Raw genomic sequence first — 23,273 nt, 5'->3', positions numbered from 1 at the left:
ATAAATTACATTTACATGAGATGCAGAGGTGACTTTCTGCTTCATAGAACTTGGTTTACAAGGTAAAAAAGGATTTGAAAATAAGAAAAAATAAAAAGTTAATTCTTGATCTTCTGTGTAAGAAGGTATTTTAAGTCAATGCAAATGACTTGTAATTGACTGATATAGAGACTGCCTCAGAGAGTACAGTAGGCTACAGCAAGACTCTTCCATTCAGAATTCAGAAACTGGATTAATTTACATCAGCTTTGGAAGAAGCCATCAATGTCACAAACATTCACAAAGACAGTGGAAATCAAACCTGTAAAATCTCCCCAGTTCTTAGTGGTAAGTGTATGTGCTTATCTGCAAGAAGTAAGGTGATGGGTTTTCATGCACTCAGAATCAGCAACACAAACCTGTGCTATTGTTATCACTTCCCCTTCTAAGAAGCCTGGGCTGACATGACTGCTTCCCCAACCCCAAGCAGCAGACCTGCATGGGAAAAAGACTTTTGCTCTAATGGGAGAGTGGAAATGGAAGTCACACCAATTACCTCAAACCACATAGCTGCCACAGTCATCTTTTCATCTCTGCAGTAAACAAACCCTCAGGGCTGGCCAGTATGTGAAGCAAATCCTTTGAACAGCTTTCCACACCTCCATTCTCTTCAAGTCTTCATCCCAACAGTGACACTACTTTGGACTAACATTTGAAAGTTCAGGTGTCCCAACAGACTCCCATGCAGCTATCACAACACTTTGGGCAGTTTCAGAAGCAATCCTGTCTTTCAAAATGCTTTGTCTTGAAGAATAAAAATATGCACAATTAAATCTAAAGAAGTAACATGAAACAGAGGCGTTTACCATCTCCTTGACTAATGCAAGTCCATAAGGTAAGAAACAAATCTTTGTTTGCACATTATAATCTATATTAAACAGACACTTAAGAAGTCAACAAATTCCATGTGTTAAGTAGCAACATTTTAATAAAGAAAGCAGAACCATACTTTGCTGTTAACAAATATTTTGAAAAAGGCTTATAAAATTAAATCTAAGCCAAGTATCTGGTGCATCTGCAGCTAAGAAGGAAGCATCAATACTACAAACACCTGCTCAGTTTGTGTATTCTCCTTTCTTACAGAGGAAGTATGAGCTTCCAGTTGTCCGAGTGATTTAGAGAGCAATAAACTATTGCTCAACAAGAACTATTTTCTGAGATGATTACAGATTAAGGCTAAAGAAGAAATCCACATATTAAGAACCATCAACATAGAAGCCTGTCAAGGATATCAGTTGGAAGAGCCCAGATTTCCTCCTTGGCCCCCACAACTGGGGGTCAGCCAACCACCAAGTGAGGCTCACAAGAATAAAATCAAACTATCACAGAAAATACACTCCAGTCACACTAGAGTCAGCTGATGCCGGGGGCTGGAGAGCAGCAGGTCTTCAATGTGCTCCATAGTGAAGATGAAGGGTGAAAGAAGAGTCCCAAAGCACTGGAAGAAACAGAACACAACAATAAATCAGCTCAGTTCCCAAACCAACTTCCTTCTGCAGACTCAAGGTATGAACAAAAAACACTCTGTCTTTCCCTCAGGGCAACAGAATTCCAATCCCTTCACTGCTGATGCCATGAAATAGGCTTGTTGTAAACGTTACATATTAATGAAGACACAGAGTAGAAGGAAAACCTTCTGGAAGCCCCAGGTCCATCTTTGTCCACTCACCCCTGGCACAGTCCATTCAGCTGGAGGCCAGAACGCTGGGAGCACTCACCGGCCACAGCACCCGCAGCACCTGGACAAAAGAACAGGGGTTAGGATGGCATTCCTCCCTCCTACAACTCCTCCAGCTGCTCAGCACTGTGCCTCCAGGGCTGAACAGACTAGGGAGAGGAGGACAGTGGATTTTCAGAGAATCACAGAAGTGTTTAGGTTGGAAGGGACCTTAAAGATCACCTCATTTTTTTAATATTCAGGCATAGATTATTTACAGGTCACTGACTCAAACTGAACAGCCCATCCACCAGGACCAGTCTGTGCTTCCAGACGGGATCCATATTCTAGAAGCCACCTAAACCGTTCCAGAAGTAAGATTAGGCTAAAACAAATTGTGCAAACTCCTCTGCACCTTGTCAACCCATCCCCCAGATATTCTGCTGGCACTCAGGTTATCCTTGTGCAAACCCTCATTTCATGAATTAGCAACAACAGGACTCATTTACTTTGGAAGTTTTACTTTGGCCCTCCTGGCTTCTATCATAACCTCAAATATTACATTAAAAAGGCTTTTAAAACATAACATTCACAGCAGTGTAGGAGCTTTTCCTTGCAGTGGGCTTCTTCCCTGCCTGTTTGCGTGTGGCACCTTCACATTAAGTGCATGAGTTAAGATGTAGATTAGCAAGGCAAGAAACCTTTGCCCTTGGCATCGACACTCAGCTCTGACAGGAAACTTCAGGCTTTTTTTTCCCTACCAAGTGTAGAACCACTCATTACACATTGGCAGGGAAGTGCACATCTCCAAACTATACACATTTTCTCTTAGATAAGCAAAAGACTCAAGTGTTTATAAATATGAAAAGTTCAGCAGCTGGCTAAAAAGTTAATTCTCCGGTCTCACTTAATGAGCTTTGGGGAAAGTGGTAGGGGGATTTGTTCTTTAAGTAAAGCAGAGTGTCACACGAAGCAAGACTTGCCAGACAGGGTTCTGCTTTGCCCTATTTTCTGTCCCTATATGGCTGCCACAGACAAAATGGCAAGGAATCCTCCAACAGGAAGCTAGGGAACAGCAAGAATGCAAAATGTTTTCTCCTAATCTTACAGTCATAAAAATTAGCCAATTTTTAATTTAAGTCCCATGACTTCTTTGTTATGAAAGTATCAAGCAATCCATACAAAACCACTTTGGAACAACGACTTTCTTAGGATTTTATCCAATTCCCCGAAAAAGAAAGTTGTTTTCAGTATGATACAGCAGGAACACTGCTGCACTATTTTTTCAGTACTTTAATAATAATTACTATCACTCTGTATCACTGATGTTCTCACAGACTTCTTGGTGTCCTTCTGTTACAGAAGGAATTGTATAACTTCACTTTTGCAAGATGATACATGTCCACCCAGTCCTCCATCTATGTAATTATTAAAAAATAAAAATTCATACTGAATGAAAAAATAATCAGACCCTTTTGTCTGCAATTTCGACAGAAGTTGTTTTATCTAGCAGTGTTTTTCAGCTTGTTCAGAGAGCTGTTCAGATTATCATCATTTGTGTAGCTTCCTCCCTTCTGTCACTTACAGCAAAGAATCTAAACAGCAGCTACTTCAGAAACAGAGCTGTCTGATGATCAAGAACAGTGTGATTCTCCAAGAGATCAGAAATCTGAATGAAAATAATAGTGAGGCCCAGGGAGCACCTGCGCCGGTACTGCAGCTCCTGTGGATCCTCAACCACTGCCTGTTCCACTGTCCTTACCAGCACTAACTCACACAGTTTGCATGGAATCACAACAGTTTGGGTTGAAAGGGACCTTAAAGATAATCTAATTTCAACACCTTGTCAAGGGCAGGGACACCTTCCACTATCCCTGGCTGCTCCAAGCCCCCTCCAACCTGGCCTTGGACACTCCAGGGGTTTGGCAGCCACAGCTTCTCTGGGTATCTTCATGGGCTCTAACTGCATCAGGAAATGCTCAACATTCTGCCAGGACCAGTCCCCAACACCTGCAAAGCTCCTGGGCCGTGCAAGACCCCAAAACTGCACGTGGCGCCGGTGGGCAGGGCTGGGAGCGTGGGGCAGGAGCGGCTCCCGCGGCCGCTGCCAGCGCTCCGGCTGCTGCTGCTGCACACTGTATACATTGGAACCACAAAACGCTTCCTTGTGATTTTTGGCCACTTGGAATATTTTTAGCAATTTGCCAAGGTTTACCCTGTGATTTATTATGGAGGAAACAATCTCAAGCACTAACAAATGAAAATATGTAAACTCAGACTTTTCAAGTCAATAGAAAGGTATTCAACTTCTTAAACCCCTTCTGAGGCATTCAGCTCGCTGGGGATTCAAATGCTGGAAAACAGTTTGATTAAGAAGTAACTGAAATGTAATCTAAGGAGTCACTGCTTGGAGATTTACAATGAAAAATTCCATATACACAATACTTTCCAATTGCCATTCCTAAAACAGTGTTCTAGGTTTCTTGGAAATTCAAGAATTGGAAATAGATAAAAGGAATGCAAAATGTATGGCCAAAGCACTCCAGATATACCAGCTAGAACTTTATTATCTCAAATTACTATATTTAGTAAGTTAAAGAACAGTAAGATGAAAAATACTTTAAGTAATGAAAAACATAGGAAAAAAAAATTTAAAAATTCAAAGCACTGGAATTACTTGAAAATATAATGCTCAATATAGCAGTTAATAATTGCTTTATTACAGTATGCTTGAGTGGAAAGGATGGTATCATTAAACAGATGATAACCTTCCATTTTTGGTATGAAAATTCAAGTAGATGCTACTACTACAGAGACCTCCAGAAGGCAAGAGAGTATTTATAAAGTGTTAGCAGCCATCACAGCATTATCTGTAGTTAAACTATTGAAGCAATCTATTAACTAAAACACAGAATCATAGAATGGTTTGTTTTGGAAGGGACCTTAAAAGTCATCTAGTTCCAACATCCCTGTTGTGAGCAATAAAACCAGAAACGTTACTTTGATGTTCAGCATCACTGTTTCTTACAAGTTTTCTGAATCCCTCTGAAAACCTCAGGAATGGAATAATGAGTACAATCATCCGATAAGTAAAATATGAAAGAATTTTTATCATTAGAGTATAATTGAGAGTCAACATTAATTCTAGCTAAAATAGCAGAATACTGGAATTTCGTATTTCATTCTCAGCTGTCAATCTCAAGAGAGTAATACAGAATTCCCTTCTTGCCTGATGATCTCAGCACATAGTTACTTTTACTGATAATAAACTGCCACAGAGAGCATCAAGAGCCTCTGTCTGTGCCTACTACCACTGACTTGGTTGTGGGAATGCTGTGGCAATATGTAGTCTTCTTGATGATCTACCTTTTCAGCTGAACAGACACTATCCAGCTTTTCCTAAAGAAAACAAACAAAATAAACACACTGCCAAATGAGTAAACCCTGGGAAGTTTTTTCCCCGCACTTGGACATGTCACTGGACAGCTCAACTGCAAAGCCAACTCAATCATACAAAGTCTTGTCTTTTTTTTGGTTCAAGAAACCCAGCAGAGAGAACTTCACCAAGCAATTCTTTGTTAGCATAACATTTGACCTTGTATCTCTTTGGAAATCATACAACATTGCTAATGCAGCCCTTACAGAATTAATCAAGCAGATAGTTAACCCCTAGTTCCTCTGAATCCAGCCAATTATGAGCAGCACTGAAATTTGTCACTGGCATGTCCAACTACATTTTCCAACATAAAAATCAACAACTCTGTGTGGAAATGAGGCCCCATTCTCAGACCTGCAGGACTTGGACAATGGACTGGGTTCACTGGTAAAGCAAACACTTTTATGAACAAAGTATTCTTAAAAAAGAAGGGCTGTCCTCCTGGGTCCCCATTACCTGTTGCATTAAACCACTAGGACACGTAAGTTTTTACTCTCTATTTTGACCAGCAAGGCCAGAATAAATGATTCCCTCAGGAGTTCAGAGCTCTTTATTTGCTACTCTGCTCTAGCGCATGAGATCCACAGTTCAATAAAGGCCAAACTGACTGCTTGGAGTAGTTTGAGCAGCTGGAGTGGGAAGCTGCCTATGCACTTTGTTTCTCAGCTTCCAGAACCCAAGGAAAGAGGACAAGGTTACAGACAGCAGATGCTAACAAATGAGTAAGGGAAAGAAATCCTAAAAAGAGCAGGGAAGAGAGGGAGAAAAGAGAGGCACAGAAGGCACCCACAGGAACAGACATATTTAAGATATATTTAAAGCATCACAGATTATTACCAATGAGTGCCAACTTCTATCTTTGAAAAGGCACTCAAATGACAGAACTGTGGTCACTGAATACATTCTCCATCTAGTACGTGAAACCAGATGAGATATAAAACCAGTGGCTGAGCTCCTGAGAGGTTAAGTGACAGCTAAACTCAGTTCTGAACCTGATTTGAAGTCACCAGTTACTTTATCTGTTCTCACCCATTCCACTGACATCATGCTGTGGGTTTTCAGTGCTCACAGAGACCTATTTCCCTGCACTTGAGCCTGCCTTTTCCTCACTTCTCAAAACTTCCAGTCAACAAATTTATTTTTGAGGCTCTCCCACTGCAGTCGTGCACTTCCACAAGGCTAAAATCCATATTCACCACAATGGTTTGTGGAAAAATTTCTCTGGTGCTGAAATGCTGCTCTCTAACCATAACAGTGCAAATTAAAGCCATGGTATGTAATAGCAATAGCTCATCTCTTGTCAAAATAGACATTTTGCCCAAATTTCAGTATGTGTTTGTCACTACCAAGATTCTTACAGAAGCAGATAAAATAATTTATGCTCCACAAGCATGAGACTGACTAGAGGCAACTTCACCCTGGACCTCAAAATTCCCAAAAACCGATGAGATACCTTAGCAAGCCCCATGATAGAGACAGTACTTACAGCTTTTGCAAAAATGACCATCAGCTCAGGGAACTGGTGGGTAAGGAGGGCCAGCATGGCTGAAAAGGAACACAGGCCTGCTGTGAAATGGATGAAAAAGGGAAGTTCCTTCTGGGGGTAAACGGAGACTTCGTGAAATGCTGAAAGGAAAAAATGAAGAATGTTGACATTTGATAATCAAGGACTGCTTTCTGAATTATTTATGGCCTTGTAACTAATTTCTGGACTTTCAGAAGGAAAGACTCCAGCAGCACATCTTAGGTTCCAGTACTTTAACGTCTCAAAAATTTTTCTCCTACATCACATGTTTGTTTTCATTATTAATAGTCTTTACACATTTGTTTTCATTATTAATATTCTCTTCCCAGTCTTCTTTTTCACTTGCATGGGCTTTATTTTTGAAGCATTTCATCAGGCTCAGTTTTTAGTACCTATTTTTCTAACAGGACAGAGGGAACACCTGTAAAGTTCACAAGCTGTCAAAATTATCCAAACCAACTAAAACAATTCAGATGTTTTCAACCCTCTGGAGCTCTAATCCTGTTACCTGAAAAGAGCAACACATCTCCACACCCCATAAGAAGCTGAGCAAGTACAAAATAACCAGCATGTTGTATACACATATATTTCTTAGTACTTCTTGAAGACTTCTGGTTATAGACTACAGTAAATCTGTTCAGAGCAGCTGACAGAGCAGACCTCAAAGAAAACAGCACCAGGGCTGGGTTATAAATTCTGTATGTAGCAGCTCCTTGCAATTTCCAATCTCTGGTAACAAAATCCAAAGCAGGTGATTAGCCAGGCTAAGGGTGGCATGTGGAGCTTTCAGCACTCACAACACTACTACTGCTCACTCGCCAACAACCCGCTGCGTGAATTCTCAATTACTTAATGGATACCCTGGATACCTGCAGCTCTGATTTCTATCTAATGATTCAAAAATATTTTTAAATGAAGAAAAAGATAGTTTCTATAGACATAAGTAATTATAAAAGGACTGCCCTTCTTGACAAGCTGTTTTTAAAATCTAACAAAAACTTAAAATTATGAATGAGCCTTTTTTTTGTAAAATGAGAAAATACAATTGTATTCCATCTTAAGCTGAAGCGTGTAGAGAAAAAAAACACTTTACCCTCCCAGTTGCTGCTTAGGAATTCTACCACATTAAAGCACCATTAGAAGAGTAACTCCAGCAAAAGTGTCTTGTGCTCTTGCAACTCATTAATGGCAAAGTGCTCAGGGATTGTTTTGGTTTTAATGATATGATTTTGGAGTACAATTAAGTACAATATTTGGAGATCCATATCTAACATCAGAGATTCATACTATATAGAAACTCACCTCATTTCTAAAACATGGAGCAATATAATTTAGGAAAGTGTTTCAAAAATGGGAATTAATTCTTTTTGCAGTAGCTTTTCCTACACTGGAAAATTAAAACCAAATTCAAAATAGATAAAAACAACTAAAGCTATTCCAAAAAAGCTAAAGCTAATTCTATATGTTCACAGACATTTAAGAAGTGTTACTCATCAGACCAATCCAGGTTCTTTGTATCATTGATTTAGTCAACATTATTTTAATAGATAAATATTTTAAAAATTAAGTGTCAAGATTTCTTGAGGAAGTACTGCAATAAAAGTGTTAAGATGATTTTATTTATAGGTAGTTTTATATTTAAAACATAACAGGAATGCGTGAGTGATCCTGTTGAAATATCTGCATGTGTTGGTGTTTAATTATGCTGGGAAGTCTACAATTTAGGGTTAGTTACTAACCAAGGAATTCCTTGTGCAATATCCTGCATAAGTGAGAAATGAGTAATTTAAAGCAGTCTGGGGGCAAATTTAAATTACACATTTTAAATATAACTTCAGGCTTTTAAATAGAAACACGTCTGTGCAGTTTTCCTTTCCACAGCTGTGGTCTCTGTAGGGCTGCTGGTGCTTTTGCAGTAGCCCTGTCCAGTCCCAGGGGAATTGTGTTTCTTCAAGACATAGAAGTTCAAGCCCAAAGGAATTTAAGATGTATAATTAACAGCTCAATTCTAATCTAAATTAATGCTATTTTCCTAAATATCATGAGTACAGGCAGCAATGATATAGTTTATTTGTCTTGCTCACAGGAAAAAACATGTAGGCTCATAATTGCATTAAGTAACCTTGAAGCAAAGAGCAGCTGGAAAAGACTTACTTTTCAGTATCAAATGTTAGTATAAATCCACAGAAATACATGTATGAAAGGCTCCAGCAGGCACCCAGTAGATAAATACAGACCACTGAATGAACGACAGAAAGCAATACATGTTCTGTGAAGCTACAGATTAACCAAAGATTCTCTGTAAATTCACAGAGAGGTTTTACTGGATACCTAATGCAGGACTGGAACCATGGATTGATTCCTTGCTACAATAGCAGTCAAATTCATGAACTCTTTTAAAAGCAGTTTTTAACAAATGCTCAACTTTGTTGTTCTCAAGGTTGGCCAGACTCAGTCTGAATGTACCACACACAGATTTCATCTCTGAAGGACTTAGGCTATTACAGCATCAAGCTGACATTTACCACACACATGTCAAGTGCTTCTGGATCTGTTGGGAGGGACATCAACAAATAGCTGAATCCCCTTCGCAGGAAGCTCAAACTAAAAAAATTACAGTAAGGTAAATACAGAATACCACAAACTGAATATGTCCTTAGCCTGTGTTTTATTATCATTACTGCTTAGAAACCACTTACTTGGCAACAGTTCTCTGTCTGCTGTTTCTGTGCAGCTTGGGTAGGGATAGAAAAGATGTCCTTTCTCTAATGGGTATGGAATCATCCTAAATGCTGCAAAAAGGGTGAGTGACATTAGATCTGTATCTAATCAGGAGACCAGATTCTCACAAAGAGAACCAATCGTGTTTGAGGGGGGTAAAGGCAGAGAGACTAGTCTACTGTACAGAAAAATATAAAAGGATATACTTACTGCCTTCCCATGTGCAGTGCAGCAGATTTAGAGCCCCTTCTATCCTCTTCCAGTGCTGGAGGTGAAAAAAAGCATATGCTACTGCCTCACTGTCCCCTCGCTTCAGAATGTGCTCTGGAGGCAGCACTAGGCTTTTCATTTCTAGTAAATACTGAAAGGAAAAATGGAAAGTACACCTGGTTACATGGAATGTTCAAAACCCTTTGATTGTGAAATATAAATTATCATTTTAGTGTAATTGGGTGTAGAAGGGGCCAGCTTCTACCACAGAGCAGCCAGGCTGCAATAAGTGAGAACTGGAAAGCAGCAAAACACACTCCTGTGTACATGACTCTTATATTAGGCTTTCACACACACAGAAAATCAAGAATAAACATACAGCTTCAGTAAGTCAAAATAAAAATACATTCTTGTGGATCAGACATTAAGTATAATGCTGCAGGTGCAACACCAATGAGGGACAAATTTAGGCTGATAAATAACCCCAAACCAACAATATTTTTGCTCATTAGTTCATCACTGAAAGTGTAGGTGGCTGAGGACTTGTTAGCTCTGAAGTATGAGCAGCAAACCTGAAAGTGTCGGTGTGCTAACCAAAAGAATAATAATAAACCAAATCCAGGAAAATCTTCCTCTAATGTGGTCTTACTGTGCAACCACAAAGTATCTTTGATTTCTGATTTTTTCAATTTCAGCTCTTTCCCTCCATCAGCAGAAAATCTGGTGCTCAGAATGGTCAAAGAACACAAGGATTCATCATTTCCTATTTCTCTGCAACACAGAACATGCAGTTTTTTTTAATGTACCACTTTTTCTCATGGTACGTTAAAAAAGTCAGGTAGCTCTTAAAAACAGATGACTACTTTTTACAAGAATGAAATTACAGTTTCAGCTCTAGTATTTACCTGTGAGCTGTCCTCTCCTACCATATAGTGTCTCATTCAGTAACAGCCAAAGTTAATCCACATCTTTGATCAACGTAGCTGGCAATTCCTTGGAGCGTCCCCCAAAGTGTAAGAATGCAGCCAACTCACCGATTTATTTCAGCAGATGCCACAAACTATGAGATTATTTACTAATCCAGTTTGAGGACTTAACTTTTCCCATTCAGACTCTTCAAGGAATGTAGGAGGGGTTGTGCCCCAGCCAAATAAAGCACATTTGCTGCCTGGCTAGGTTCTTCTCTCAGTGCCTTGGGCCTGCAATCCGGAGGGTAATATTCTTGCTAATCCCCTCTAATCCTCTTCCATTTTTTTTTTTTTTTTACACAGTAAAGGATCACTCACACAGCACTGCTGTGGGAAAATGGTCTCAAATATCTGACCCCTGACCCAACTCCTCATGCTCTCCACAGTGCCCACTTTTCCATTATGCTAACTGGGAATATAAACCCAGCAGTGGTGGTGAAGCCCCACTGCAAGTATTGCCACAACACACCAATGCTCAGCTCCAGCCTTTGGCTCTCTCTCAGCCCATGTTACCACATAAACAGAAAAATTCCAGTCTGGAAATAGGCAAGGTGTCAGTACTGAAGGTATCTCAGTACTGAACTGAAGGCTTTGAAGTCTTTATATGCAATAAAAATTTCTAAGATATTCAGATGACTACCAAAGACTGTTTTATAAAGTACCAAAATGCAGTTACAGATTTCTAATCTGAAATGGCTTAAGAGGACTATTTTCCAGCTGGTTCTAACTTTCCAAACACCCCCCAGCCTTGTAAAAGCAGAACAACGAGAAACAAACTATTTTATTTTCCTTATGCAAAATGTTATGTACAATCACTTTCTTCGGATGTGCGAACAGAGGGATTTCCTGCTTTATGTACTCATTTTTAGTCTATGGGACAAAACAGAGTGGAAATTCAAAGATCAGATTTTCTTCTCCCTCTGTGATCCACTGGGCAAGTTGCTTCACTTCTCTGCCCTTATTCACTGGTTTGCCTTGATCATAAACATTTCAGAGTTCTAAATAGCCTGCACCAGTAAAATTCTGCTCTGTCATCTAACCAATTGGCACCTCAAGGCAATATCGTAATAAAAAACTCATGAAGAATGGATAGATACACAATTTGAAGAGAAAATCAAGTTACTGAAATGTGGAATCAGTTTCTGCATTTGTCTGCAGAACTACAGACCATATTTTAACAACAGCCTGTTTGAAATGATCTCTCAACTTCTTTAAAAAGGTATATGAGGTTCCAGAAACTGGAGGATACCCAAACAAAAGAACTTTTAGATAATGATAATGCATTATAATCTTCTGCCCCTAAAGGCAGAGGCTAAAGAAAAATCTGTCTGAGACTGTCTGAAATGAACTTGCTACGCTCTTGATCAGTCATGCAAAGAAGCAGCAATTTCTCCCAGCAATTAGCTTCCTCAGTGCACATTCTATTGGATTGGACAGGCAGACAGAACAGAGTGGCCAGATCATTCCAGCCTCCCCAGCAGCAGCCACTGGGACTCCATCATCATTTGCAGAGGATTAGACTCTGCACTGAGCCAACCTCCTGCTTCAAGGTTTCATACTGAAAGCATCACTAGTACAGTAAAAAGCAATGCAAAATTTTATTTTCACCCAATGCTCTGTGGAATCTGTGTTTTGATGCCAGATGTTATTTTACAGCCTGTGGTGATACAGACTCTTAATCTTGTTTATACGTGGATGAAGCAAATAAGTGACTGCAGATCTTTCAATAACCATGGAGCTATGGTTGAAAGCCCAGCAGAATAAAGGGGTTTGGAATACTAGAGTGATTATTGTTTGGAGAACTTAATTTGGCTTCAGGGACTTGGAAGCAGGGTGATGGAATGATATATCTTTAAGGTCACTTCCAACACAAACCATTCTGTGATATTTTATGGCTTTAAATATCTACATTTATATTTATTAATGACCACCCTTACTAAGAGCAAAGGGCCCTCAGTAATACATTACTGGATTTTCCAACAAGTTAGGAAATTCCAAGTTTAAGTTTTTGTGCAAAAAAACTCTGTTTGAGTATCAGCTATTATATATTAAAAAAATATGGCTACAAAATATTTATGATATAAAAAAACGAAAGTTTTTTACAACTCCACGGCTGGAGTTATAACCAAATTCAAGAAAATATGGAGCTAGAAAGGCTCCAACAACAATATGATATTATTATATGATATTTTTTATAATACACTACAAGTGGTCCAATAGGAAATAAAATACTCTTACCTTTGGAACATGAGGGTTAAATTCCACAGCTCTGTGAATTGCTTCCACAGCATTAATTTCTGCTGTACTCAGCCCTCTCTTGGATGCAGTTTCTGGGGAGAACCTGAAGGGAAAAACCCACCTTGAACAAAAGTAATAAATAATAAACGCTAACCAGGTGTTTATTTGCACTGTAAACTTGGAGTTCATTAAAAATTGGCTGACTCATCAAGAAAGATAAACAAAGCTTTCTAAGAGACAAATGTTCGTGTTAAGCTGACCATGTTATCAATGCCCATATGAAATTCATGTCAATCATGGCAGGTGAGTGCCCTGACTTTCAGCTCCCTGTTACAGCATCAGCATTGCACCTGCTGGGAGGTGGAGCTGGGCTCAGACCACAGTGAAATGCCAGCATCAACTAACACAAATATCCTGTACCCACTCCAAAAGACAAATCCCAAGCAAAACACTGAAAACAGAATTTATACAAAAGCACTTGGCCAATAATTGTCCTGGTGAAAAACATCCTCACCTGTACTAACTTTATGGACCCTTAAAAGTAGTTTGAAAGTGTGTTCTATTACACACACAAATATATGTTATAAATACACTCAACTTGTTCTTAGAAATGTAACTACTACATATTTAGGTGTACCCAGGGATATAAAAAAAGACTAAAAAATTAAAATAATCTTTTAACCGAAGCAAAGATTTCTTTACAGCTTAGAAGCAATTTTAAAACATAAAATATTTAGACCTTTTTCCTTCATATTTTACATCAGAAGCCAAGATTAGCGACAAACTATTGTTTTCACACATGTCCTTTCTTACCTTTCCGAAACGGCTCTGGCTTTTAGCAGAGCAGCTGTGTAACATATTGCCGCTGACTTGGGAAGACTGATATCTGTGATAAAATAAAATAATTAAGCCGTAAGATTCTAAGGCAATACAAACATTTTAAACCCACATCCTTCGAGTTAAAGATTTTTCCTTGGGTATAGGAGACAATGAACATAACATCTGGAACATTTCAGCTGTGATTAGAAACTTTGAATTTCTCTGCACAGTCACCACTCATTCTCAGATTGACAACTCAAAGTTGTATTCAGTGATAGAGCCATTTTTTGTTTCTAAATGTACCAACAAGCTGAAACTGAATCCAAAGAGAAATGTGCATATAAATAAACTTAAGAACAGAATGTACTTCCTGTATTAACCCACAAAGATTTAAAGTAAGCTTCTAATCTTTACTTAATTTTGCAACTGTACATTAACACAGTTTTATACAACACTGAGAGACTGACCAGAAGCTGACCGCAAAAAATTACATTACAGACAGGTAGATGAATTTTAACAAAAATTTCCACTCTTCTGCAGTCCCACGGGGGAAAATTCTATTAGCTGTAGCTTTGTAGAATATCTGAAGCCAAGTTTGAGCTGACAATTACAGATTAGAAGGTTAGCACTCCACAGTGCAAGTTTACTTTAAAAGCAGACAAAGTCTGGGGTGTAATTCCCAAGTAACACGTTGTGTATAGTCAGATGGCTCTTGCTTTTTTTGTAAATCCCGTCCTGGGCCTGTCCATCACTTACTACAAGTCTGGCTGCTGCGTCAAGCAAAACACAGGGGTGCTGCAGGGAGTTTGAGGCTTGTACTCATTTTTCCAGATGCTCAGAAAAAAAAATCAGTGCCGCAATTCCTGGTGTTAACAGAAAGAAGCACTGGGCAAAGTGCAAATGGTTTTCACAAACCAAAAAGAATGCACCCAGAAGAGGATCAAGGAATGGGAGCAGGGTGCTAGGTTGGCCATGTACAAGTGGCACAGGATTTGGGCAAAAATATCATACCTTTGATTCCCTGAGGCAATAAAGAATTGACATAAGATAACTCAACAACTTCTGAGAATAACTGCCATAAAATACTGCTATGTCCCTCCCTTCCAAAGGTGATTTAAGGCCCTGCTTTGACAGCAGCTCTTCGTACACTCATGAAGTGGGCGCTGTCCAGGTGGCAAAGCTGAAGGCAATAAAAAATAAGTATTTATTTTATTAACCTTTATTTAAACTTACACAATATCTGCAACCTACTAATTGAGACAGAAAGTGAAATCAAACTACATCACTTGATGCACAGCACTGATCTCTGGCAGCAGCATGTTTGCACACTGCTAATCTCTGACAAGAAACCTCAGTATTACAGAAGCACAAGACCAAGCCTGGAAGATGAGAAAAAAAAAGGAAAACCACCTTTTCCAGCTTATTTACATCAATTCCTTACAGGCCTATGTGCTGGCTGAAAAAGGCTGATGAATTTAGGCATATCCAGGGATGTAGAAGAGATTAATTAATATAATCCTTGAATTGAAGAAAGGATTTCTTTACAGACTAGAAGTAACTTAAAAACATAGAAAGTAATTCATATGCAATTTAATTTGCCTAAATTTGACCTCACCAATCAAAAGGAGAATTTGACCTGCACTCTGCAAGCACCTGTTTGTTACTGCTGAAGGGAACCTGCTCACCTTGCTGAGGTCATGGGTAGACTCCTGCCTGTGGACACACATCCCTTGCCCACCTCACTTTTATTCAAAAACACACACATTTTCCAACAGCTATCACTTACCATCATACTTGGCTAAAACTGCCTGGACATCTGCATAAGCCTGTAACTCCAGAAGGGCCTCCAACAGGTTTTCATGGATATTCAGCATACTGAGAAGTGGAAACTCTTTCATCAACTGCAAATCAATAAAGAGAAATAAATTACATATAGAATTGCAGTTGAATCACTGAAATACTTAACAGAAATCAGTAAACTAATCTAGGATTTTTTTAATGTTCTGTTGTCTCAGAGTATAAGATATTGGCATGGAAGCAGCATGAAAAGAACTGCATCATTTCATAAAATCACACAATGGGTTGGGTTGGAAACAATCAAAGTTCATCTCACTCCTGCCATAGCAGAAGGGCAGGGACACCTCCTACTAAACCAGGTTACTCAAAGCCCCATCCAGTCATGATGTGCAAATCTCATGGAAAATAATTCAATTAGATTAATTTTGATGCCTAGAAATAAACTTTAAAACCATCAATTAGGACAGTGTGACTGAAAACAATGGTTAACTCAGGTTTTTTTCACTTTTACTTACATCTCTCATCATTTTTACTGCTTCTCGTATTCTTCCAAGTTTCCTGGCACACATAGCTAGTCTCCTCTTCACATACACCAATACATTGGTGTCTCTTCCTGATTACAAAGACAAAAAAAGTTTCAGTTTCAGTTCAGACCAGTTTCAGTCCTTACTTCTCCTCATTATAACTTCAGTTTTACACTTCTGCTCACACAAACCCAAGAGTTCATGTGATTCAAAGTCCTTACTCAGCTGTGCTTCATGCTGTGGGCTCTGGGAATGGCAGTTCTGAGATTTTCTGTAAATGATTTCTCCTGCTTTCAGAGCCTGCTTGAAATATTTCTCAGCATCCACAATAGTTGTTGCTTCTTCCTCAGCCAGGAGGACATATGCAGTAGCACAACTGAAATAAGAGAAAAAAACACTAGTTATTTTGAGAGAGGGAGTTTACTACATTTCTACTACAAGTATTAGAAGTATTAGAAATGAGCAAGATTCACTTATGTTTAAGATGCAAGCATTGACAATATTAAAATTCCAAAATACTGATTTGAGTTCAAAGGGGGATTGACAGGAAAAAATAAACCTTTTCCATTTTACAGAAAAAAACCACACATACCCCTCTCAACTGGACAAAAAGCAAAGGAAAAAATTGTTAAAGCAAGTTAAATTATTTTCCTTGAAACTGTAAAAATGGTGAACCATTGTCAGGAAAGCAGATCACAGTTGTGGGTGAAATTCTTTGGTTTATGCAACAGAGTAGTTTTAAATCCTTTACAGGAGTGGCATCTGTGAATTCCAAATACAGTTTTACCACAATGCCATCTCTGAAACACATTATCTTATATTCAGTTAAGACCATCCTATACCTGAATAAGATTCCTCATTTGTTATTGCCACTAATACAACAATTTAAGAAAAAAAAGCAGGACAAAAGATATTTTTAGTAGAATAGTTCAATACTTCAGGGCAATTTACATCCCATGTGCGATTCCCAGTCCAAAGAGTCCCCCTTAAGCATTTAGAACTTTGCTAAAAGTGAATTATTAGATGAAGAAACTGATAGTATACTCAGTATCCTTCTACTTAATGCTTCACACTAGAAATACAGCAACTAAACTTACAAACTTACTCATTGTTCAACTCTAGAGCTTGATACGCTGCTTTAATCCGGGCCTGCGGGTTCCTCTCTCGCCACGCCTTCTGCATAACTGCAGCAAAAACATGGAAAGGCTGGTGAGGGACATGGACCTGGGAGCCAGTGGACACAACGCTGGCTGCTTGGAGCCAGCTCTAATTAACATTCCCTTCCAGTCTGAAAATTCCAGTTTGCTGTATGATTGTTATAAGGAAGAACAAACAAGTGTTTTAATTTCAGGCTGTTCCGACCACAAGCATCAAATTCATGCAACAGCTCATTACGCCCCAAACTTAGCTTAAAAAACCAACAACAGTGAGGAAGATTCCTCACTGACCATTTCAGAACTCCTACATGGACCACAGAAACAGCTTACATAACCAGGCAGATGTACAGTTTCTAAATTGCTACAGATTTTTGGAAACATTTCCCAAGATTTGTTGGAAGCTTGGCAGGAGCAACTGTTAAACACAGGTTCTCGCACAGACCTGCACAGAACTTTAATTTTAGCTTTCAAACAGAACTTCAAAGAAAACAGCGATGGAGTAAGTGGTATCTTGCAGTGGTATCTACACAGGTAGAGTTTTGTACTTAAAGTTGGGCAGAGCAGCTCTAGCTGCCCCTGGCGGTGTCCAAGGCCAGGTTGGATGGGGCTTGGAGCAGCCTGGGATAGCAGAAGATGTCCCTGCCCAGGGCAGGGGGTGGAGCTGGATGAGCTTTAAGGGCCCTTCCAACACAAACCGTTCTGGGATTCTGTTCCATGATTAGTTTTAGACAATTGTCAGATCATAAACAACTTCTTTTTAAATTTACAAAGCACATTTGGGTGGCATCACATGGCAAAGCCAATTCAAGATATACATTTATCAGCTTACTAGAAAGTGCTCAAGGGAACAAGTAAAAAGGGTGAAATCTATTCGGAAGTGTCCTTTGAACTACAACTTGCATTTAAAATTATTTCACTGCAATGACTATAAACCCCTCTCCACCATGCTTCCATTTAGTAAAACTGGAAAACACAAACTGAAAACCACCTTCCAGGAAACCATTTTCTATGCAGGATTATTAACTTTCACACTAAAAACCAGTTCTGAAAGAACTCCAAAAGCTTATGTTCATGGAGTTCTATATCTGGCCTATCTCAAGGATGATAAGAAAACTGAAGAATCTATACATGTTTCTTTTGGAACAAAACCTCCTGCTGTCAAGCAAGAATAACGTGGAAAAATATTTGAGTTTTCTTTCGGAAACAAAATATTAGTCTTGGCTCAGCAAGCGAGACAATTCACTCCCTTTTGTGAAATAAAAACATATCTTTCATATCAAACATGTCACAGCCAGCTGACAAGGAACACCTCCGGAATGTGACAAATTGACAATAATTCACACCCACACTGACAATAACCAGGTAAAGAACATTTTCTGCACTAAATGTGGAGCACAAGGAAAAAAATCTGGAGACTACACTCATTACTGCATTCATTACTAAGGTTTAAATAAGACCACATTTTGGCTGCTGAGAATATAATCCAGATTTGCAATATTGTGTTATTTATTTGAAATGTGTGAGATCTTTAAACAGTCAGGACCCTGACAGCACTTAAGTAGTAGAGAGTGCACAACATAAAACAATATCTTTCCACTAAATTTCACTAAACATTAAATTTCAAGGCCACGTTAGAGGGGGCTTGGAGCAGCCTGGTGCAGTGGAAGGTGTCCTTGCCCATGGCAGGGGGTGTAACAGGATTAGCTTGAAGGTCCCTCCCAACCCAAACTACTCTCTGATCCTCTACATCTATTAAACCTCTTTAGAACCTGAGAAATGCTGTACTAAATATTTGACACAGTAACTTGCACTACTTTGGAGTTCACTAGAAACACACACTTGACACTGTCCAACACTTACACACCTTACACAGACATCACTACCTGTGTCTGAAGGCCGAAGGGCATCCGTGTCACATGTGAAAAAGGTTTGATGATCTTGAGCAGACAAATTCATGTCATAGTAAGTAAGAGGCTCCTTCCCAGTCACCCACATGTACCTAAAACAGCAGAAATTTCAGTAAGAGGCATTCCTAGTAATTAGCAATGCTGATACCACCGGGATAGCTGATGTGCCTAGTGCAGAAAATCTGTAATAAAAGACTAAACCTACTAACACGAAGTTTCAAGTACTATGGTTCAAAAATCTGTAAAGTGGTAAACAATTTGGGAACTGGCTTCCTAGAAAGCAGCTTTTCCCATGAAGTAACACTAGTAGACTTAAAATACAGCTTAATAAAAGAGAATTTAGATTGAGAACCACTACCTCAACCTCTGAAAAAAGATTTTTTCCTACATTACTCTAAAAAAAAAAATGCTACAGAAATACTTTTGCTCTTAACACTGAAACTGCCAAAGCTTGGCTTGGTGCCCTCTAAACACAGAATTGGTATCAATCACCCCTATAATCTTGCAGGTCTGCAGCTGTCTCCTGACATTACCAGAGCAAGCTCAGTGAGGAAGTCATGTGCATGCCCCCGATTAAATTTAAAAATAAGCAGTGGAAAGCAAGATAATTAATACCTGCTATACTCTGCCCCTCTGAAAAGATTGAGAGGATTTCGCCACACTTTGCACTCTGAGGAATTAAAAAAAAAAGTACTTTTTAAATTAAAAGCACAGGGAATATTATCTTGATGTTAAAATGCAGTAATGCAAAAGCAGTTGTTCTTTCAAAAGCTGCTTTAATTTAATTATTATGCAGTCATCATCTTCATAAACTTCTGCTATTCCATAAATATAATATTCCATTTTTGCTGTCCAAAATTGCTGGGGTACAAAAGCACAGGGAGGGAAGATTAAGCAATGCATGTACACTCATGCAATATTTACCTTGCACATATTTAGAACAGTAAATAACTAATGTTACTGAAACAGTTTTAGCTAAATGTACACCATTTTCTAAATCATATTTTTAACAATGAATGCTTTAGAGTAAAAAAACATAATTATTTAGTATATTTTTACCAATACTAACAAAACACTCTAAGATGTAGATTTTGTCCAGTTTTTACAAGCACTAATGCACAGCCAAAGCCATTAAAAGCCACCTCGAAGGTTAAGGAAAGCTCCTGGGACACATCAGGAATCACCTGGCATGTTCTGCCTGCTGGTCTCATTCTCCCCCGCTGAGAAAGCTGCTGGGGCTGGGGGGCTGCTCTCTGCACCCCCAATGAGGGGCCTCAAATGGCTCACAGAAACCTGCTCAATGAAAGATGTGCCATATTTTCGGAAGTGCCACCACTCAAACACCTGTCACAGGAGAAAAAAGCACCAGGAATTTCCTTAGATGACACCCTCCCAGCAAACACGAGGGATGAAGAGTGTTCACAGAGAGTGTTCATATCCCCTTGCAAATGATCAGGGATGGAACTTATCCCCATACAGAGTAACACTAATGACCTGGTTTGGCCTGTCTTGTCATGCAGGATCGCCCAGAACATGAAAAAATTGGGAAAAAAACATCAACATTTTAGTCAAATGTTATGTTCCTCCCTCCTCAGGTCATCAGGGTAACTCATAAACCCTTTTAGAAGTGCCTGTATAGGGAAACTGGAAACAGAGGCAAAAAAACATTATATCCTCTTTTACTGGAGAGGATACTTCAAGCTGTAGCCCTACCTGTAGTACCAAATTTGTAATATTTAACGCAGGTGTAGTTCTTTCATTTCATAAAAATAATCTAGAAGAATAAAGGATAAGGTGGCCCATTAAACAGAAATTCTAGCCAGAAAGAGAGAGGCTAACAAAGAGATATGGCTAAGTTAACAGCAATGACAGTCACTTAGCAGAAATTTTGGGCCAAAAATATTACCATTTCTTCCTGAAGCAATTAAAAATACCTGCATATCATAAGCCCTCAAGGACTACAGCAAACTGTCAGCCCTGCACCAATTTGGATCCTGTGCCTGGATCAGGTACTGCACTCCTCTCTCTGGTGACCAGTGACAGAGGAGCAGCTGAAGCTGTGTCAGTGGAGTTAAACCATTCTGGCACTCTGCACAAGTTATTTTCTCAGACTCACCAGTCCCAATATACAATACACACACAGCAAAAAGGTTGCAACGATACATCAGAGAAGTTCCTTCCCAGCACAAAGGCACCCTCTAGAGTCTGATATTCACTCCCTTTACCCCTCATAAAGTCATCTGGGACATGCTAAAGTTGTTTGAAAAAAAGAAGCTGACTACTTACAAATATCAGTCCAGATATAAAAGATGAAGTTACTGTAAGGGCAAAGTAGAATTTTGGAGTCAAAGTGCTTAAGAACACAGTCACTGTTAAGAGAAACAAAACCAAAGACTTAATAAGTAGAACTGAAAAACAAAAATAGCTTGTCTATTAAAAAATGCCCAATATCATGCAAATATATAGTATACTACAGCCCTAGTAGCTTTATAATGCTACACTGCTACAGGAATCCTCACCACTTATTATTTTGTTTGTATCTACCTGTGACAATTTTTATATCCAGCCAAAAAAAAATAAAAAAAAATCACTGTACATTTCTAGACCAAGAGTCTTTACGGTTTCACCAATGTGGCTGATGGTCCACAACAAGCCAATTTAATGTATAACTTCACTTTAAGACAAAATCATCCTGTTCTGATGCAAATTTAAATTCAGTGTTAAGGTACATTTTCCACAGACCTCTCCATCCTCATATCAAGACCACAATGCAGGGAATGCAGTTACCTAGTGGTGCTCTGACCATGGTTTGGAGCCAAACTGCACATCAGCCTTGTCACCTGGCAGCAGCTGGAAAGGGCCAGGGCAGGGCTGCAGTTGACAGACCCAGGGGGGAGCACACAGCAGTGCCTTGGCTGCTTTCAGCTGCCCAGTCCTCGGCCGTGTCCCTAACCCTGGAGTTAGGTGACAATGAGCTCAGTGTGTCACCGAGCGAAGCTGGGATGCACAACCAGCCCGCAGGCACCACAGGGACAGACTCACAGAATCGGAATAATCATTCGTTTGGAAAAGACCTTCTCGAGTCCAGCCTGTGACCAATCCCCACCTTGTCAACAAGACCAGAGCACTGAGAGCCAGGTCCAGCTGTTCCCTGGGTACCACGAGGGGTGGGGACTCCACCACTTCTCTGGGCAGCCCATTCCAATGCCTGACACCCTTCTCATGAAGAAATTCCTCCTGCTGTCCGACCTGAACTTTCCCTGACACAGGTGGAGGTCACTTTATCTTATCCTGTCCCTGTTCCCTTGGAGCAGAGCCTAATCCCCCCTGGCTGTCCCTTCCTGTCAGGGAGTTGTAAAGAGCGAGAAAGGTCCCCCTGAGCCTCCTTTTCTGCAGGCTGAGCCCCTTTCCCAGCTCCCTCAGCTGCTCCTGGGGCTCCAGACCTTCCAAAGATCCATTTCCTGCTCTGGACATACTCCAGCCTCTCAACGTTCCTCCTGGATGGAAGGTCCCGGACCCGGCCACAGCACCTGCGGAGCCGCTCGCCAGCACCAAGCACAGAGGAACCCTCCCTGCCCCGGTGCCGCTGGATGCACTCCTCCCGATACAGCCCAGCATGCTCGGGGGGACCGGCCCGAGCCGAGCCTGCCCTGCCCGCACGCCCAGCTCCACATGAAGGGTCCACCCAGCGCGCCATCCGTCCCTGCTGCCCTCACCGGCCGCCAGGCCGTCCCGGAGCCGCACCGGCACCCGCAGCACCGCGTACAGGAGCCCGAGCCCGGCGACCACGGCCAGGAGCCCGCGGGCCCAGGGCGTCGCAGCCCGCCGCCGCAGCTGCTCCCAACGCCGGAACGCTGAGGCCGCCCCAGGGCACGGCGGCCCCCGCCCGCCGCCGCCGCCGCTGCCACCGCTGCCCTCCGCCATCACGGCCCACAGGGCACGCCGGGACAGGGGCGGGACAAGCACCGGGGCGGGGCTCCGCCAGCGCGGGCAGCCTGTTCACCGACCCCGTCATCACTACTCCAGCGTGAAGCGCGGACCGATCGTTCCCCACACCGCAACCGGCGTTCCCGGAGGCTCTGGGACGCGGCAGGTCGGCCACCGCCGCGTTCCCGCTAGCCAACAACCTGCCCGTTCCTATGATGGTGGCAGCACAGCGTCTGCCCGCAGCTAAGATGGCGGCAGCCGCGTTTCCGGTCTACAGATCCCGACCGTCTCAGCCCACGGGGGTACGCCGGGACAGGGCCGGGACAACCACGGCGAGGCTCCTCCAGC

General features: G+C 40.7%; 1 protein-coding gene across 6 annotated transcripts; it reads right to left on the bottom strand.

Annotated features, from left to right (window-relative positions):
• Positions 1 to 916: 916 nt before the first annotated feature.
• On the bottom strand, positions 917 to 23,260 carry ST7L (suppression of tumorigenicity 7 like). Of its 6 annotated transcripts, none has more exons than XM_058856131.1 (16): positions 22,442 to 22,660; positions 21,285 to 21,367; positions 20,183 to 20,342; positions 19,614 to 19,668; positions 18,975 to 19,090; positions 17,040 to 17,118; positions 16,156 to 16,310; positions 15,926 to 16,023; positions 15,400 to 15,514; positions 13,608 to 13,680; positions 12,795 to 12,897; positions 9,589 to 9,739; positions 9,357 to 9,449; positions 6,619 to 6,758; positions 1,709 to 1,778; positions 917 to 1,477 (listed from the first exon to the last, which is right to left on the bottom strand). In XM_058856131.1, the coding sequence occupies exons 1-15, from the start codon at positions 22,614 to 22,616 to the stop codon at positions 1,725 to 1,727; spliced, it is 1,650 nt and encodes a 549-aa protein (XP_058712114.1). In that variant the 5' UTR covers positions 22,617 to 22,660; the 3' UTR covers positions 917 to 1,477; positions 1,709 to 1,724. The 6 variants fall into 6 exon arrangements, with proteins under 6 accessions (XP_058712114.1, XP_058712116.1, XP_058712118.1 ...); XM_058856133.1 differs by lacking the exon at positions 22,442 to 22,660 and adding an exon at positions 22,715 to 22,960 and having other exon boundaries at positions 921 to 1,477; positions 6,619 to 6,677; XM_058856135.1 differs by lacking the exon at positions 22,442 to 22,660 and adding an exon at positions 23,126 to 23,260 and having other exon boundaries at positions 926 to 1,477.
• Between the last annotated feature and the right edge of the window lie 13 nt (positions 23,261 to 23,273).

The sequence above is a fragment of the Poecile atricapillus genome, chromosome 23, assembly GCF_030490865.1.
Source record: "Poecile atricapillus isolate bPoeAtr1 chromosome 23, bPoeAtr1.hap1, whole genome shotgun sequence".
NCBI lineage: Eukaryota > Metazoa > Chordata > Aves > Passeriformes > Paridae > Poecile > Poecile atricapillus.
The sequence above is the reverse complement of the archived record's forward strand: the minus strand, read 5'-3'. Positions and strand labels throughout refer to the sequence as shown.

Coding starts and splice junctions, on each gene's coding strand:
- ST7L (XM_058856130.1), bottom strand. CDS start 22,922: ATGGCGGAGGGCAGCGGTGGCAGCGGCGGCGGCGGCGGGCGGGGGCCG. Junction 16,024..16,155: donor ACAGCATGAAGCACAGCTGA/GTAAGGACTTTG, acceptor CTTTGTAATCAG/GAAGAGACACCAATGTATTG. Junction 9,450..9,588: donor GCACTGCACATGGGAAGGCA/GTAAGTATATCC, acceptor CCCTTTTTGCAG/CATTTAGGATGATTCCATAC.